This window comes from Bufo gargarizans, chromosome 5 (assembly GCF_014858855.1).
Source record: "Bufo gargarizans isolate SCDJY-AF-19 chromosome 5, ASM1485885v1, whole genome shotgun sequence".
In the NCBI taxonomy this organism is placed as follows: domain Eukaryota; kingdom Metazoa; phylum Chordata; class Amphibia; order Anura; family Bufonidae; genus Bufo; species Bufo gargarizans.
In genome coordinates, this window is record NC_058084.1 from 307449936 (window position 1) to 307468318 (window position 18383).

The 18383-nt window shown below is 43.0% G+C and overlaps 1 protein-coding gene across 1 annotated transcript in view; it reads right to left on the reverse strand.

The window, feature by feature from the left end:
- Nucleotides 1-18383, reverse strand: part of PHLPP1 (PH domain and leucine rich repeat protein phosphatase 1) — a 100164-nt gene that overhangs the window by 19544 nt on the left and 62237 nt on the right. Inside the window, exons 5-12 of the mRNA XM_044293365.1 lie at nucleotides 16656-16802; nucleotides 16282-16512; nucleotides 11813-12015; nucleotides 10706-10766; nucleotides 8268-8363; nucleotides 7566-7721; nucleotides 3986-4186; nucleotides 2972-3134 (exon numbers count right to left, since the gene is read on the reverse strand). Coding sequence (XP_044149300.1) covers nucleotides 2972-3134; nucleotides 3986-4186; nucleotides 7566-7721; nucleotides 8268-8363; nucleotides 10706-10766; nucleotides 11813-12015; nucleotides 16282-16512; nucleotides 16656-16802 — 1258 coding nt within the window. The remainder of the gene's footprint in view (nucleotides 1-2971; nucleotides 3135-3985; nucleotides 4187-7565; nucleotides 7722-8267; nucleotides 8364-10705; nucleotides 10767-11812; nucleotides 12016-16281; nucleotides 16513-16655; nucleotides 16803-18383) is intronic.

Genomic DNA, 18383 nt, shown 5'->3' on the forward strand with positions numbered 1-18383 from the left:
AACGATCCCAAGCCTGAACTTCTGTGAAGAAGTTCAGGTTTGGGTACCAAACATGCGCGAATTTTCTCACGCGAGTGTAAAACGCATGACAATCGCGCGTGTTCCCGTAACGCACCCGCCTCTTATCCGGGCCAAAAAGGTGACGTGTGAAAGAGGCATTAGTGTATCTGCCCCCGTGAGTTGTGGGGACTAACACATCAATTACATAGTTTGAGCTAAAACTTCATATCTGCATCTGAGGCTTCATTCAGAGCCTCCTTCTAAATATAAGTCTACGGGGTCCGTCAGGAACCATTGGTGTCTCTCATATGACAGATCTGGCAACCCATGATTTTCAGTTTTCAGCTCCTATGATGCAACAGAGAACTGGAAATAAAGCAGATGTGAATGAAGCCCAAGCAGTTAGCTTACACATCTGACAGTGGAATGGAGATTACTATTGTCAGTTTCGAATAGCAACCCAGAGAAATGTGAAAGCAAAAAGACATAAAATTATGAAAAACAAGATTAAATACTAATATTAGTTTTTGCAAAGTAACTCAACCTTTGCAAGACTAAACGCTTTGAAGGTTTACGCTATTGTTATAATGAAATTACCTGCCGGCCCTGTGTACTGGGTAAATGGCACTGCGCAGGTGCGAGATTTTATTCTGGTGACAGAAACCCTTTAAGATCTAATTGAAAACTATTTCTGCATCTAGTGCTCACTGATATGGTGGAGAATAACCATAAGATATACATGATTGTACAGCTTATGTATATAAAAACAAAACCTATATGGCTTATTTTTCCTCTACCATTCCTCACTTTGAGAGATTCACTGGGGCACAACTCATCTGAGCTGGGAAAGTAAATTTGACTCCAGCTTTGTAAATAATTATGGCCACCCTTGGTGCATGAACATTTTCAATGAACACACAAAGAAATCAATTATAATTTTTACGCAAAACAGTGGTGGATTTTCAGCCTGATACAGGAGAGTCGAATCTACACAACCCCTGCAGGTTTTCTATTTGGCAAAAAACGAAACTTAACAGAAGTGACCTTTCTTCTCAGTGGAAGAACCAGATGGGTACATTAAAGTACTCTGCTTCAAAATATTCGAGCTTGTAGCCTGCAGCTGTTGCTTACATTATGTGAAAGGAAGCAAACACGAGGAAAGCAGCTTTGATGACTGACCTTAGTCAAACTAAGGGAGCACTGATCTCTGTTAAATACTGGGGCCTTAACGCAAAGTCTTGCAGAAATGGAAACTAGTACAAGACATCCAAATACTGGTAATTTAAAACAATAGCACTAGCAGTGGTCTCATTCTTCCTTTCTCCGAGAATCTATCAGATGACACATACTGCAATTTAAGACCGTCTGTGAAGATTGCATGGAAAATTATTGGGGAGTAACAGCTCAGCAGGGAAAATGGCTCATTTCGGGCAACTGTGTAAGGGCACGACCAAATGTTCAGGTTTCCTGATATAGTTTTGGAAATCAAGACCAGCAGTAAATTCATAAAAGGGGAGAAGCCATATCTGTCCTGCATACTTTCTCTGCTTTTAGTATCTACTCTTAATATAGATTTCTAAAACCACTTAAGGAAACCCAACGGTGTGGCCGTACCCTAAAACACATGTTATAAAATTGGATGAGACACCATGTTATGGCAACTGTAACTCACAAAGGAAAAGCTGTGGAAGCGGTCACTTGGTCAGCTTCACTTTCAATGTACAAAACCAAACACAATGCAACAGCAGCCTGCAAACATATTAGATGAACTAATGCTATGCTCACTATAACCGAATATTAAGTACTCTGCAAATATATTTTGAGCAAAATCATAGGTGCCCATCCACCATGGCAAGGTGACCTCTTTTGGGTAGTAACTTACTCTATATGATACCTCTTCTTGTGCCAACTGACCTCAAATGAATTTCAGGGAGAGAAGACTACAGCTATATTACTGCACTAAAAAGAATCAGCCTGTGGGAAAGATAGATTTGTTAGGAGTGCACAACCAAAAGAGAGAGAGCCACTTATCCAAATGTCATGATACCTCTCCTTGTGCCAACTGGCCTCCCTGGCAGAGTGCTGTTGCACTTTGTTTGGTTTGGTATTTTCAGCCATGGCGACACGCTCCTGCACATTCACTTCATTTTATAAGATATGCAGACTAACTTTATCTTTCACTTTCAGTGTACATTTCTCCGGGATGCCACTCAGCAAGGGCAATAGCTCCTAAATAAAGGCGTTTGTTCTGGTGACAAATTCTCTGAAAATGTAAATGTAGCAAAGATAACCGGTGCGCATTCACTATTCAATCAATTTTTCTAATTCTGAGGGACTTGCTACTTAAAGGGATTTAGTTGATACAAAACTGCATACAGATCCAGGTAGCTGGGGACAGGAGGTATACTTTCACCTGTGTCTTCTGTTGATATGCTCTAAAAAGAACTTTAAAGTGCAATGTTGGCGGGTCCACAGACTTCAGTGCATGAGCCTCTTTACAGCCTCTCCATTCTGCTGTGAGGGACTGATGTGGACTCCTGGTTGGATGCTACAGCCTTCACTCACAACAGAGCGGAGTAGATGTGTAGCGGGTCATATTCAGCCTGCAGGCCTGCCCCCCAGTCCACTTCTGACGCATTTGCAGAAACAGCATTTAGGGATATTTTATTCAGTACTACGATGTGCAGGGACAGTATTGTCTACTGTTTTTACCTATGTCCGTCAGCAGTTTTGAATCAACAAAACTGAAGACAGACTCTCAAAAGGTTCTAAAAGGGTTATCCAAACTGAGACAAGATCAAGCATACGAGGTAAAAATGGCCTCCACATACCATTAAGTATCACTCTAGCAGGGATGTCGAGATCAGATCACATTGACTAGTAAGAAATACTGAATGATAGTGAGCAGCACAGCTAGAAAACCTACGTCATCAAGTTTGGGCTTGGTAACGCACTGACTAACATTACTGACCTTGATCTCAGAGAGTTGCATAACTTCAGGGAAGACTTCCAAGCAATTGGAGTGGGCAATGACTGTATGCATACGTCTGCAGTTCATGATAGTGGTTGGAATGGCTTTCAGCTTATTCCCACTGATATCTATCTCTTCCAGCTCTTCCAGTTTGGCCATTTTACTGTACAACAATAATAGTAAAAACATGACATATCTAGCCTGTAACTAGGAATAGTAAAAATGGTGAGACATGCATTTTCAAACTGCCCCCAAAATAGGCACCGAATTGCTATTAAAACCCAGTAAAAATATTCTTTTATAGTAAACTGCTTCGTACCTCAAAACTAATTGTTGCCCATTCTAAAACGGAGCAGGACATCAAACAATGCAACTGCTATAAAGTCGATAATCATATACATCCTCATGGTTTAGCTATGGAACCACTAGTGCAGTCTAGTCGTCAAAGCAGCGAGGTCCAATCACTATGATACGTGCCTTATGGATTCACTGACTTCTAAGTACATTGGTACATTCAAATATTACAGAAAAATACAACAAACCTCAAGTTCACCGAACTGATTTTAAGGTAAATACCAGTATAGAATTTTACATCTGTACTTGATATTGTAAAGGCATACAGAGTTTTAGATCTAATGTAATACATTTCACAAGCATATTAGCTCTCTTCCATAAGAAGGGAAGCCTTTGTTGTATTGACGAGAAGCAAGGAACTCAAAACTGCTGTCTACAGATGGGTGTCTCTTCCTTTTGAAGACTTCTACACTTGTCTAAAATCCCTAATCATGTTTCAAAGCTCTTTAACGGGTTGGACATTGACTTACAGGGGCAGCTACTTTTGGTGGCCTTCGAGTGACCGTTTTTTGGAGGACAGCTACTTGGCATACTTTCTTTCCCCATGACAGCACTGCCTGTAAGACTCCCTACACAAGCTGAAAGCCTCCAGCAAGGAGAAACAGTACACAGTAACCACCCTCACAGAAAGCTACGGTATATTTTACTAGTGGGACATACCTTGCTGGAAAGGTCTGTAGATGATTGAAGGCCATGTGCAGGATCTTCAGGTGGGGATGTCCCGTTAACAGAGGCACACATTTATCAGTAAGGTTATTATTGGTCACATATAACTCTTGCAGTGAGCTCTGGGATTCCTCAGAAAGACAAGCAGCAGGAAGCACTTCAAGATTGTTGGCCGAAGCATTCAGGCATCTCAAACTGTTCAAGGAGCATAAAAATGTTGTATGTTAAGGACAGAACGTTGAGTTGAGGAAGAGCCATATTTAAAGACCTGATACAACAAAACAGCTAGAAACAGTTGAGCTACTATCACGAGTAATTGTAGAAAACCCATCAGTGTACCCAGTTACCCACTGGGTAGTAGTGAGAAGGTACGCACACCACAGAACTTTAGACATGCAACTACTGCAATTGAGAAATGCCCTGGCAATATGAGAAAACTATTCAGCTAAGCACGGGTTAAAGATGTAAAGCAATTATTTTTCAGCAGGACTTCTCTACAGCTTGTTGGAACTTGCTGTATACAAGAATGATCACGTGGGGCTCTGAACAGCTAAGTCAATGAGTGCACTGAAAGAAGAAATCTAGGCTGGCCAGTTTGCACAAGCAAGTTCTGGAGTTTTCCAAAAGAGGAGGACTAGTGCCAAGCAATTATGGATGCCTGCTGCTACCGTGAAGGGGGGTAAGCTAGGCAAAGTCAGGTTGTATGTCTCTCAATGGTGTGTACAGGGTCTGAACGGCACACAGGAACATCTAATTATCAAATCCACAAAGTAACACTGAACATTTAATTGCCTCAAGCAGGGTAAAGGAACAGAGTGTCCTGGAGGCTTAAAATGTGAGTGTGTGCCAATTGGTTACTAGGTTAAAAAAAAAAAAAAATAAAGAATAAAAAGCCCAGACATCCCCAAAGCCAATACCTAAACATAAGAGCACTTCAAGATAAATTAATTCCTTGTTAAAAACTTACTTTGCAGACAGTAGCACAAGAGCATAAAGTAAAGGTCTGGCCAAATTCTAGGACAGTGTATGTGAATGCTGGAACTTTAGTGCACAGAGGAAAAGTGAGTTGTTGTTTTTTAAACCATCTGCACCAACAACCTGTGAGCACTGAGCCGTCCATTGTTATCTGTGCTTAAAGGGGATATACAAAACGAAGACAGAATTCCCAGTGTGGCCAACCTGCCGTGGTTGGCCGTTCACACTTGCGTTCAGAGCCCCAAAGTGTGAAAGTAGCCTGAACGGATCCGTACAGACTTTTACATTGAAAGTCAAAGGGGGACGGATCCGTTTGAAGATTGAGCCATATTGTGTCATCTTCAAACGGATCCGTCCCCATTGACTTACATTGTAAGTCTGGACGGATCCGCTTGCCTCCGCACGGCCAGACGGACACCCGAACGCTGCAAGCAGCGTTCAGGTGTCCGCCTGCTGAGCGGAGCGGAGGCTGAACGCTGCCAGACTGATGCATTCTGAGCGGATCCCCGTCCACTCAGAATGCATTAGGGCTAGACGGATGCGTTCGGGGCCGCTTGTGAGCCCCTTCAAACGGAGCTCACAAGCGGACACCCGAACGCTAGTGTGAAAGTAGCCTTACCAGGTCCTTGCTGCTGGGGTTCGGTGCCTAACTCTCCCAGGATTACTCTTCCGCTCCCTGCTTCGCTGAGATCAACATCTTTAAATGGGGGAAGGGGGACATGTGACTGCTGCAGCCAATCACAGGCCATGTGACCAGTTGTCGTGACACAAGGGGAGCATGTCACCATTGCAGCCTGTGATTGGCTTCAGCGGTCAGGTTTCCCACAGGTGACTGCTATTGATCTCAGTGCGGCAGGGATAGCAACAGCTGGTCCGGAAGCGGTAAACACTGAACCTGGTGGCGGGGACCAGCCAAGTATGATCTCCATCTCAGGTTGACCACTCCGGCAGGTCTGTGTTACTCTTGGATAACCTCTTTCATTTTATCTGTTCCTGGCTATCAATCAATATAGCCATTGTAACACAGCACATCAACTGCTATTCAGGATATGGAGCAGTCATTTCCTGTGCATCCAGTGGGAACAAGAAGTAGAGTCCCAAGAGGTACTGTGAAGCTCTGGAACAGGAGCAGTGGGGGATTGGTAAGGTATGACTTATTTTATTACTTTAAACCATTCCTAGCCTGTAAAAAAAAATAAAATATTAAGGGTCCATTCACACGTCCGTTATTTCTTTCCTGATCTGTTCCGTTTTTTGCCAAACAGATCTGGACCAGTTCTGTACCCATTCATTTTCAATGGGTCCTGAAAAAAAAAATAATAAATAAAAAATCTGACATTGTGCTGGAAAGAAACAACGGACGTGTGAATGGAGCCTAAAACTGCTGGACAACCCCTTTAAGCATGTCTGATACTCCCTTCCAACTGTGCAAATTCTCATCAGTTAGAATGGTTAAATTGTTACTGATGAAAAGCCAACTGTATTGGCTTGAATTTTCATGTCAATCAATCATACAGGCCAGACATATGTCAAAAGGACATCATATCACCATGGCCTTATGATTTTTTTTTTCCCCCACACTCATCTTCTAGTCAGACTTTATAACCCTGAAAAAGTGGAAGATAGAAAGGATACGACACAGATTAAGGGTCTCTTCACACGTCTGTAGTGCATTGCGGATACGCAATACACCCGGCCGGCACCCCCATAGAAATGCCTATTCTTGTCCGCAATAGGACATGCTCTATTTTTTTCCGGAGCTGCGGACCGGAAGATCGGGGCCATGCTCCGGAAATGCGGATGCAGAGACCACATAGTGTGCTCTCCGCATCTATTCAGTCCCCATAGAGAATGAATGGGTCCGTACCCGTTCCGCACAATTGCAGACGTGTGAATAGAGCCTAAGGTAAAAGAAACTGAATAATGGTACGACAACACAGCGGCACTTCTGTGCACTGCGGCATTACCGCTTATGGATGACCCAGGGTTTGTCCTTATTGTGGTGATGGCAACACCGAGTCAGACTTATTACTCTGCCCAGTGGAAAAATCTATCAAGTTCTAACCCTGTCTGCTAATAATAAATGTATAGTTAAGATAACAATTATACTAGGAATGAATGGAGGCATTGACTGATATAATCATAGACTGCCGGCATACCCTAGCAGCGCCTGACAAGGACAAGCAAAGAAGCATAGATCACATGCTTCTCTAGTCATTAGGTTCACAGAAAAAAAAAAAAAAAAAAAAAAGAAGTCTACGGCAATGATAGGAGTTAAAGATCACCTGATCCCATTTCCTACAGAAAACACAATGAGGCAGGGCAATACAGAAGCGTACACAAGCTTATATAGCATGCATGCCCAACCTGTGGCCCTTCAGCTGTTGTAAAACTACAACTACCACAATGCCCTGCTGTATGCTGTTCGGGCATGCTGGGAGTTGTAGTTTTGGAACCGCTGGAGGGCCACAGGTTGAGCATGCCTGTTATACAGGCCACATGACCTGGGGCAGGTAATTTGCCGAATATCACATAAATGACTGCACATAATATTTATATTAATGATGTATACTACTTGTATACCTCTAGGGTTTGTTACCTGTCTGACTTCAACAGTAAGTTGACTGGGAGCTCAAGGAGCAGATTATGCTGCACGTCCAGTACCTCAAGTTGGGTGCGTTCAATACACTCAGGAAGACGATTCAGTCTATTATACCCGGCAAGCAACTTCCGCAGACCTTTAGCACAGAATAACCTACAAAAAAAAAACAAAAAACAAAACAAAAGTTCAACAAGAGAGTAATAAAACAACAGCAGGGGGTTGAGACTTATTCCAGTACGACTGCATTGTTACCAGTCACAAAAAATAGCAAAATCCCGGGTGCACAGGTAAGAGGATATAACCTCATAGGAGGCAGATACAGCTGTAGGAGCGCTCCTAAGCACAAATCACTTCATCAAGACTGTTCAATCTAGCATATAGCGTAGGGAGCTTATTCTACACATAGCCTTCCAGGATTCATGTTAAAACATACAATGTCTTCAAAAAGGTTTTCCAGGAATTAAAGGGGTTATGTGAAAATGTTATCTTGATGACCTATGCTCAGGATAAGTCATCAACATGAGGTCATCATCCCGCTGAAGCCCTCCATGAGAGCCCAGGTCTCTCCCTAGGCCATGGCCTTTGTGTCGACCAGTCCCATTAAACTCTCCCTTACAACATACCCATGAAGATTTACATTTAAGCCTGGAAAATAAGCAAGAACAAAAGACTTATTAGCCAAGACACAAAACCACTCACCGGGCAGGAAGCGCAGTCAGGTGATTGTGACCGACATCCAGGACCTCAAGGTTTTTGCTCTCACAAACCCAATCAGGTAGGCAATCCAGGCAATTCCTGTAGAAAACATGATGGCAAATTGGAAACAGTAAAGAACTGGGACTACACCTTAATGGCTGAATGTGAACAGAACTGCAAGCATTCCTCTCCCAACGGTCAGTGCTAAAACTAGCAAAACTGCTGATCCATGGGAAGGTTTGAAAGTACCGGAGGGGAATCTGGGACTCATCTCCAGCGGCTCCTGGGACATACGCATTGCACTGATCAACCAGAGGACAGTACAACTCCCTTTACTGCACCGCTCATGCCTTCCCTGGAAATATGGACATAGGTCTCGGGCTCATCTCCAGCAATTTGTATGTTTTTTAAGCTAATGTAGCAATGGACAGGTTTTTGATACAGGCAGAATCTGGACCCTAGCTGTGTATGCACATAATGTTTTTAAGGGGTCTTCTGAAACTTTTGCAAATAGTATCGGACCTGTGGAGACCCCCGCTGATCAGTTGTTTGAATAGGCACCGGCGCTCCTACAAGCGCTGTGGACTTCTCGCAGCTTACCAAGCACAGTGCTCTACATTGGATAGTGGCAGTGCTTGGTAACACAGCTCTGCCCCATTGACTTGAATGTGGCTGAGCTGCGCCTAGGCCATGTGACCGATGTACATGATGTCACTGGTCTAAGGAAAAGCTGCAAAAAGGCTTAAAGGAGCTCCGGTGCCTTCTCAAACAACTGATCGGCAGGGGTCCCTATAGTATTGTTTGGTATTTCAGCATGAAAGTAGTCCCAAAAATCACCTAGCCCATTTAGAAGAGAGAACTCTAGGATCATTCCAATCATGTTACACAGTCATTAAGTCTGTCAATCATAAGACAAGTGTTGTAAATCCATACAAATATTCCTGCACAAGGATAACAGTTTGCTAAGTGGCTCTTGGCCTTTATACACATTTTCTTCTTGTTCCAAGCTAAAGATTAACTTACAGTAATCAAATTCCTTGAAAAAGAAATCAAACATACTTCTCCGCTGATGCAGCCTAGCTCTAATCTTACATAATGCACTTAACCTGACTTTTGCTGCTGACGAGGCAATGCATTCTACGGCCAGAAAATTTACCGGTAACCAACTGTTAAAAAGGGAAATTTCCATTTCATAAAGTGGGATATCCCTAGTATTGGTGAGAAGCTCACTGATCCTGAGAACACCGTGGCCACAGTGCTGATCAGTGCTCTTCTCCAGTCACTGTCTATCCCTGCGCAGCAGCGCTCTCGCCTGTGCAGAGATCTGCAGTCAGCCCCATTCAATTTAATGGTGTTGTGTTGCAGTTTCCCTGCACAGCTGCTCTGCTGAATCAGAGGTGTGGTCTTTGCAATCAAAAGGCTGGTGGGAGTCCCAGAGTTTGGACCCCCACCAACCATAAAGTGATGACATATCCTAGAAATATGCTATCCTTTTATGAGATGAAGACCACAAACTTCTTACACTGATAAACAGCATGTAAACCCTCAAAATTATGCCAATAAGCTAACCAAGTTATATCGACGCACGAGTCTCAGCACTTTCCATAATGAACAGGAATGTTATTCAGTACTTTTTATATACTTCATAATGTCTTCACGTTTCGCTATGAGTTACAGCAGTAACACTTGAGTGGTTGTAGTTCAGCGACTTTTAATCATTACTTAAAGGGGTTACATACACACATATTGATGACCTATCGTCATGACAGGTAATCAATATCAGACACCCGGTACCCCCTGCCGATCAGCTGTTTGCAGAGGAGGCGGTGCTTCCTGTTCATTACAATGCCCGTTGTCTCGGAAGTTTCGGTGGTACAGTGTAATGACGAGTACTGTCAATTCAAGTGAATGGAGCGAGCACGTGTCATTACACTACACTACTACGGTGAAGACACGCAGTGTAATGAAGAGGAGGCAGCACTCGCATGGAGCTCGGTGTCCTCTTTAAACAGCTGATCAGTGGGGGTGTCAGATAGGACATTAACATGTATGGCCTGCACAACTCCTTAAGGCATCATGCAATTTGCGGTCTCCAATGCATGGGCAACGTCTGAGTGGCGGCCAGGACGGATCGAGACCCATTCAACTTGAATGGGTCTGTGATCTGTCCGCACCGTAAAAAAAAAATAGAATATGTTCTATTTTTTTGCGGTGCGGAGGCATGGAGAGAAACACCACGGAAGCACTCCGTAGTCAAGTGAATGGGTCCGCATCCATGCTGCGGGAAGCACATGGCCGGTGCCCGCAGATTGTGGACCCACAGTTTGTGGGCCGCAATACGGCCACGGCCGTGTGCATAAGGCCTTATTTAAAGACTGATTTTATCTTGAATAAGAAGCTGGACTTTCATTACATGTACTGATTATTTCAGGTCATCTTACCTGGAAACATCCATGAATGATAGGTTACAAGGGTCCGGATAAACATCTAGATGTGCAAGTGCTAGAAAAACGCAAAGGAATATGATGAGAAAGTATATTCTTGAAATAAATATACAAAGGCATATGACAAAGGCTCCATTGAGAGGGCTGAAATGCTGCATTGCGTTGAATAAAACATCACTGAATTTCCACAAGACCGGAGTGCTGCCCATTTTTCGTTGTTTCTACTAGTACTGTTCCCTGTCCAGGCGCATTTGTGGATTTGCACCCGGCATCCTACAGAGTGCTGCTGATTATTTTTGTTTTTTATTTTTAAAGCCAGTCCCTAAAGATGGTGTTAAGGCTACTTTCACACTGGCGTTTCTGGGTCCGCTTGCGAGAGCCGTTTCAGGGCTCTCACAAGCAGCCCAAAACGGATCAGTTAAGCCCCAGTGCATTCTGAATGGAAAAGGAGCCGCTCAGAATGCATCAGTTTGGCTCAGTTCCACCTCTATTCCGCTCTGGAGGCGGACACCAAAACGCTGCTTGCAGCGTTTTGGTGTCCGCCTGACGATGCGGAGCCAAACGGATCCGTCCTGACTTACAATGTAAGTCAATGGGGACGGATCCGTTTTCACTGACGCAATATGGTGCAATTGAAAATGGATCCGCCTCCCATTGACTTTCAATGCAAGTCAAAACGGATCTGTTAGCAGGTGAGACCTGCACCTATCTCCAAAATGGGTCCCCTGAAGCGAAGGATAGCGCACAGCGCACACATGGTCACCCGCCATCCACCACTATGGGAGTTCTAAAAATAGCCAGCCATTTCCTGCTGTCCCATAGAGATGAATGGAGGGGTGGCCATGCATGGGCAGTGCACTCTCCATTCACTTCTATGGGACTCTCGAAAATAGCCAGGCGCGCTCATCCACTATTTTTGGAACTCCCTTAGAAGTGAATGGAGGGCACCAATTCATGCACTGTGCTCTCTCACAGTGCATGAATTGGAGGTCTGTACTGGAGATAGTTGCGGGTCTCACCTCTAGGACCAGCACCTATCTGACTTTGATGGAATATCCTAGTGAGACAACCATGTTAAATCATTGGGATAATTATATTGCTTACCATTAGATGATGTGTACAGAGCCTTCAGATAATAACCACTCATTTTAAGGGAGGTCAAATGGTTTCTCTCACAGTGCAGCACTTCTAGGTTGCTTAGAGAAGTCACATCAAGATCTGTCATCTTGTTATCGCGAATATCCAGCTGTGTCACATGAGGCACAAAGTCGATTTCATCTATCGACAAGTGTTTGATCTTATTCAACCTAACCACACAAAAAAAAAAGAAGAAAAAAAAAAAAAGTCAGATTGGAAAATGGAAATCTGGGTAATGTAGTACCACACAACTGAACCGCCATGTTTTCTGGCTAAGCTGGTCATACAGAGAGTGGGTGTCATGGACCCCTACAGCTGGTGAGAGTCCCATCCTCAGAACTCCAATGCAGCGGAGTCTGATATTTTCATTTTCTAGGAGAACAGCAATGGACTAGGCTGGCATAAGAAACTTATCCAATACCGTGAAAGGTCAATCGCAGTACAGTAAAAAAAATCATATAAAACACTGTTCACATTTGTGAGCAATGCCATCAGAGTTGCAGACCAGGATGGCACAACAAGTAGCACTATTCACTGCGGGGACGTGACAGGTGCTGTTGGTATCTGTTGTACCATGGATCCTGCAAAATGTTATGGCTGAGGTTATAAATGAAAACCACAACATAGGTGTGAAGAGGGACTTTCTTTCTAATACATAATCTATGTTTCAATTTGTGAGTTTCAAGAGCTCCCCTTGCTGTCACTGAATGAAAACATTCCATGTTCCATGCAGCGGATGGAACTACTTAATATAAATCGGGGGAGATTTATCAAAACTAATGTGAAAAGGAAAACTGGCTTAGCTGCCCAGAGCTTCTTTGGAAAATGAAAGGTGAAATCTGATTGGTTGCTATGGGTAACTAACCAATTTTTCCTTTACACCAGTTTTGATAAATCACCCCTGTCACGCTTAAACAGATACAGACCTTAGTAACCAAATCTGAACAATCTTTTGTAATGAACGGTGCACAGTTAGTTGGACATGACTGCGATAAGTTGTCAGCAAAAATGTCCCATTGACCGTCAGCAAGCAGGGATCTTAAAATGGTTTGGAACTGAAACACACGGTGTATTGGAAAGCTGTAGAATTTGTGGTTTTATTCATACAATGAAAATACTGTCATTGTAAAATGGGGAAAAAGAGCCTTAAAGTAGCGCTCCCACCAAATTTTCCATTCTCTGACCTGTTAGAAAGGTACATGATATAACCAGTAGGGAATGTAATTTTCTTACTAGTGACTGTATTTGTGAGTTATAACCTCCCTTCTGATCCTCAGCTGTGTCATGTGACCAGCACGCTGACTCTACAAATAACACTTCATCTTAAGTCTGTTTCTCTATGTATTATTTCTCATAGGAATGAACTGAGAAGTAACTGACTTCCTGTCCTGTGTCAGTTGGAGATAAGAGTGTTGGTCACATGACACAGCTGAGGATCAGAAGGGAGGTTATACCTTACAACTACAGTCACAGAATAAATATTTGTGTGGGAGTGCTACTTTAATATATCCAAACCAAGCAGAATGAAGGCTGTCATAATAATAAATAAAAATAAAAAATCACTCTTGGAAACTGAAATGTATACCATCTATTTACCACAATTGGCTTCCAAGGTTTTATATTAGCAATCTGGTATTTGATCAGAAGCCAGGGACTAGCTAGAAAGGCTGGCACAATCACCCAACAGACAGTCCAATGCCAATTGAGACAAAAACGCAAATGCTGGCACTTCTCTATGACCAAAAGTAAAAGACGGCTAGGAACGTAAAATACTCCGAGTCCATATAGGATGACTTTGGAGAACGGTGCTGGCTGGGGGCGGGGGAATCAAGTCTAAACCAACTCAAACACTAAAAGCAGAAATAGCAAATGAAGCGCTGAACTAATGAGTTCACATTTTGTGTGCCGCTGATAGCATTACAAATTATGCACAGCTATAACCAGAGGAAACATTGCTGTCTGTGTATCTGAGAATAGCAGACAATTTAATTTCCCTCGAGTCACATATACCATGCAACACTGCAAGTGCTAGTGCCGATGAAAAAGCTCATCCAGGAGAGGAAGATTACAGCCTCTGTGCCATGTGCAGAATGGAAGAAATGCCACTAAAACTGGTCTTCCAAGTCTAGTTTGGCCAAAAACAATTCAGAGAAAAGCAAGGGGAAAATGTCCCCCACCCCCCTTCCCATACATGAAGTTTTTCAAGAAAGAATTACAGTATATAGAACTGAATAAGAAAATACAATTTTGGGGGAAATGTATCAAAATTGGTGCAAATGAAAACTGGCTTAGTTGCCCATAGCAACCAATCAGATTGATCTTTTCATTTTCCAAAGGAGCTCTGAAAAATGTAAGGTGGAATCTGATTAATTGCTATGGGCAACCAAGTTTCTTTGCACCAGTTTTGTTAAATCTCTCCCATTCTATTCTCACACTGCAAATTCAGATGAAATTTGAAAGATTTTAGTGCAGCGGGATTTTTGAACCCCATAGCATTTTTTGTAATTGTAACGTACTAGTTGCAGCAACAAGAGATCCAGGCAGCTTGTTCCCGATAACTGGCCCATATAATCGAGCAGCCGAGCATACGCTCATTTGTTGGCTGATGAGCTCCTTTTAACTGGAGGAAAGATGCCCGGTTATCGGCAGCTCATCTCCCTGTGTAATCAGGTAGCAATCATTCCTTCCACATTCACTCTGTATTGTAAATGAGCTCTAACGGATGTGTTATCCTCCATTGGCACTGGCTCTGCCTGAACATCGGGCAGTGTAAGGCCTTATTCACACCGTCAGTGATTTCCATCAGTGATTGTGAGCCTCAACAAGGTGCTGGTCTAAACACAGAACATGTGTAAGGGCTGCATTAGACCTGTAGATAGTCGGCCAGATCATCGCTAACAAACATTCATAGGAACACTCTTTAGCGATTATCTGCCGCTGTAAAAGCACCATCGATTAACGGATCACGGTCAGCTGCCAACAAACAATGATTTTGTATGGGGGCGACAGATGGCAGTGATTTTGCCTCCCCATACTGTGGAGGAGATCGCGGCATGCATTAGCAGCGGTCTCCTCCGCTAACGAGGAGGCGAGAAATGCTGATCAGCAGGTCTAAGGCCTCTTTCACACAGGCGTCCCAGATTTGTTCCGGATGCGTTGCGCGTGCATTGCGGGAAAACAGCGCAAGTAGGCACGCAATTGTAGTCAGTTTTGACTGCGATTGCATTCCGATGTTCAGTTTTTTTCATGTGAGTGCAATGCATTTTGCACGCGCGCGAGAAAAAACTGAATGTGGTACCTAGACCCGAACCTGGACTTCTTCACTGAAGTTCGGGTTTGGGTCAGGTGTTCTAAATATTTTATTATTTTCCCTTATAACATAGTTATAATGGAAAATAATAGTATTCTTAATACAGAATGCTTACTAAAATCTGGATTGAGGGGTTAAAAAATATAAAATTAACTCACCTTATCCACTTGTTCACTCAGCTGGCATCTTCTTTCTTCTTCTTTTAGGACCTAAAAAAAGGACCTTTGATGACGTAATCTGAGTGTGGTGATGTCATAGCAGGTCCTGCTGAATGAAGATAGAAATCTTCTATCCTCGGTCAGCAGGACCCTGCGCTGACGTCACCGCGCTCACCACGTGGTCATCAAAAGGTCCTTTTGCAGGTCCTGAAAGAAGAAGCAAGAAGACTATGCCAGCTGCGCAATCAATTGGATAAGGTGAGTTGAGGGAACGCTTTCTTCCCGACAATTGTCTGCCACATCGAGCTGTGTAATACAGCCTTAACACAAGGGTCAGCAACTGCCAACATACCAGCTGTAGTGAAACTACAATTCCCAGCATGCACACTCACTCAGCTGTCCTCAAAACATCCATATAAGTTAATAGAGCATGCTGGGAATAGCAACAGAAAAACTGCGTTGGTCGCCCATAGCAACCAATTGCAGCACAGCTTGAATTCCATATTCTAGTTTGTGAAATTAAAGCTGGGCTGTTATTGATTGCTATGGGCAACAAACAGTTTTTTGTTTTTTAAGATCGTTTCATCCCAACTGTCTTATGCCCTGTCTATTACTTGAAGGTGCAGACCACTCGAAGATGGAAACCCTGTAATGCACCAACCCCACCAGTATCAGCTTTGCCTAATGTGTTCCCTTAATCCAAAATGGCTCAATTAATCTGCTTCTACTATAAAAAAGGAATCTGCACCAGTTTCATGCTGCCCTATCTTAGAGGTGCCATTTTGAATGGTGCAGATAAACTGTGAAATCAAAGCCATGACTAACACACATACTAAATAAAGCAATGGCACTGACCACTGTTAACACAAACTGTAGTAACTTCACCGCAAATGATAAGAAAATTCCACAATGCAATAAAAACTAAGTATATCAGGTTTCTTTGAATCAAATTGTACATTTTTCCATACCTCAGATCCACATGTTTGACCTGAGGCATTCTTCTGAGAGACTTCAAATTTAACACACGCAGAGAATTTCCTGGCATGCACAGTTTATCCATGGCAGCCATCTTCTCCAGCACCTCAGGGATTTCTGTGAACTCGTTGAAGGAGAGACCCAAGTAGCTGAGCTGACTCAAGTTTCCCAGTTCAGTAGGCAGCGTTTGGAGGTAGTTACCATCCAGAAGAAAGGTTTGCAGGCTTTAAAAAAAAGCATCAAAGTGGACTGGTCATTACAATTATCTGTACAAGCTGGTTCTAGGCTACAAGGAGCTAGATAAAGTACACTGGCCATTTAATTTCTGGAAGGAAATAGTACATAGATGTATTCTACCATGACTTACTTTTTCATCTCTCTCACTGCTGGAGGTATGGCCCGAAGACCATTGCAGGAAAGGTTTAGTTCCATCAGAGTGGGGATGTCACAAACAGCCAGGGGAAAGTCACCTAAATTATTGTTGGAAAGATTGAGGCTCTTTAACTTTGAAAACCTGTAAGCAAACAAAATAAAAAGCAACCCATTTATTGCCTTCCTCATATATAAGGAGAAATGAAAGTTAAAGATAAATTAGATGGCAATAAAAAAAAAAAGAATCCATCACTCGTTCAAGCTACTGGATCATACCATCTCATACCTGCACGGTTGTGTCTATATGTCCTAGTGGAAAAAGTTTGTAATAGGTCAAAGAAAAGAAAATTGAAAATGCGATACCAATATCTGGGCTATAGCATCGGCCATAAAATCCACCAAACAGGATTCAGCTGAATTTTCGGCAGGCAACTTCATTGGAAAACAAAGTTTCATATTCTCTATTACAAAATTCTGAGTTAATAGAAGGGGAACCCCGTGTTCAGGATCCTTATCTTCTGGTCTAAGTCTAGTTAGGCCCCTTTCACACGGGCGAGAACTCCGCACGGGTGCAATGCGTGAGGTGAACGCACTGCACCCGCACTGAATCCGGACCCATTCACTCCAATGGGGCTGTGCACACGAGCAGTGATTTTCACACATCACTTGTGCATTGCGTGAAAATCACAGCGTGTTCTATATTCTGTGTTTTTCACGCAACGCAGGCCCCATAGAAATTAATGGGTATGCGTGAAAATCGCAAGCATCAGCAAGCATTAAAGTGTGTTCCCTGTATTATTTTCCATTATAACATGGTTATAAGGAAAAATAATCGCATTCTTAATACAGAATGGTTAGTAAAATTTAGATTGAGCGGTTAAAAAAAAAAAAAAAAAAAAAAAAAAAAAAAAAACTTACCTGTTCCAATTGATCGCGCAGCCGGCATAGTCTTCTTGCTTCTTCTTTCAGGACCTGCAAAAGGACCTTTGGTGACGTAATCGTGGTGAGCGCGGTGATATCGGCGCAGGTCCTGCTAAATGAAGATAAAATCTTCTATCCTCGGTCAGCAGGACCTGCGCTCACGTGGTGAGAGCGATTACGTCACCAAAGGTCCTTTTGCAGGTCCTGAAAGAAGAAGCAAGAAGAGGATGCCGGCTGCGTGATCAATTGAAACAGGCAAGTTCATTTTTTTTTAAAAAAAATTTAACCCCTTTAGTAAGCATTCTGTATTAAGAATGCAATTATTTTCCTTTATAACCATGTTATACGGTTTTTTATCACGCGCGTGCAAAACGCATTGCACCAGTGCGATAAAAACTGAACAAATGAACATACCTACTCGCACGATTTTCCCACGATGCACCCTATCCGGGCCTCACACACGACACCCGTGTGAAAGGGGCCTAAGACTCCCTGGCTGTGGAGAGACTTGTCTAGTCCAGTACGGCAGACACAACGTACTGATTTAAATGGGCACTCTGTAATGCTTACTTCCCCCTGTGGTGGTGCTGCAGGGAAATTGACCACTTACTGCCAGGTTTATCCACACACCTTTAAAGTGGGGAATTTCTTTAAACTATCCCTGTAATGCCAGCATCCTAAGTTTAATAACTAAACCCCAGCAATTCCACTTGTCATACTACCAGCAATTATGGTTTCTAGCAGCAAGGATAGACTTAAAGGGGTTGTGCAGCCGGTACATATTGAGCTATCCTTAGAATAG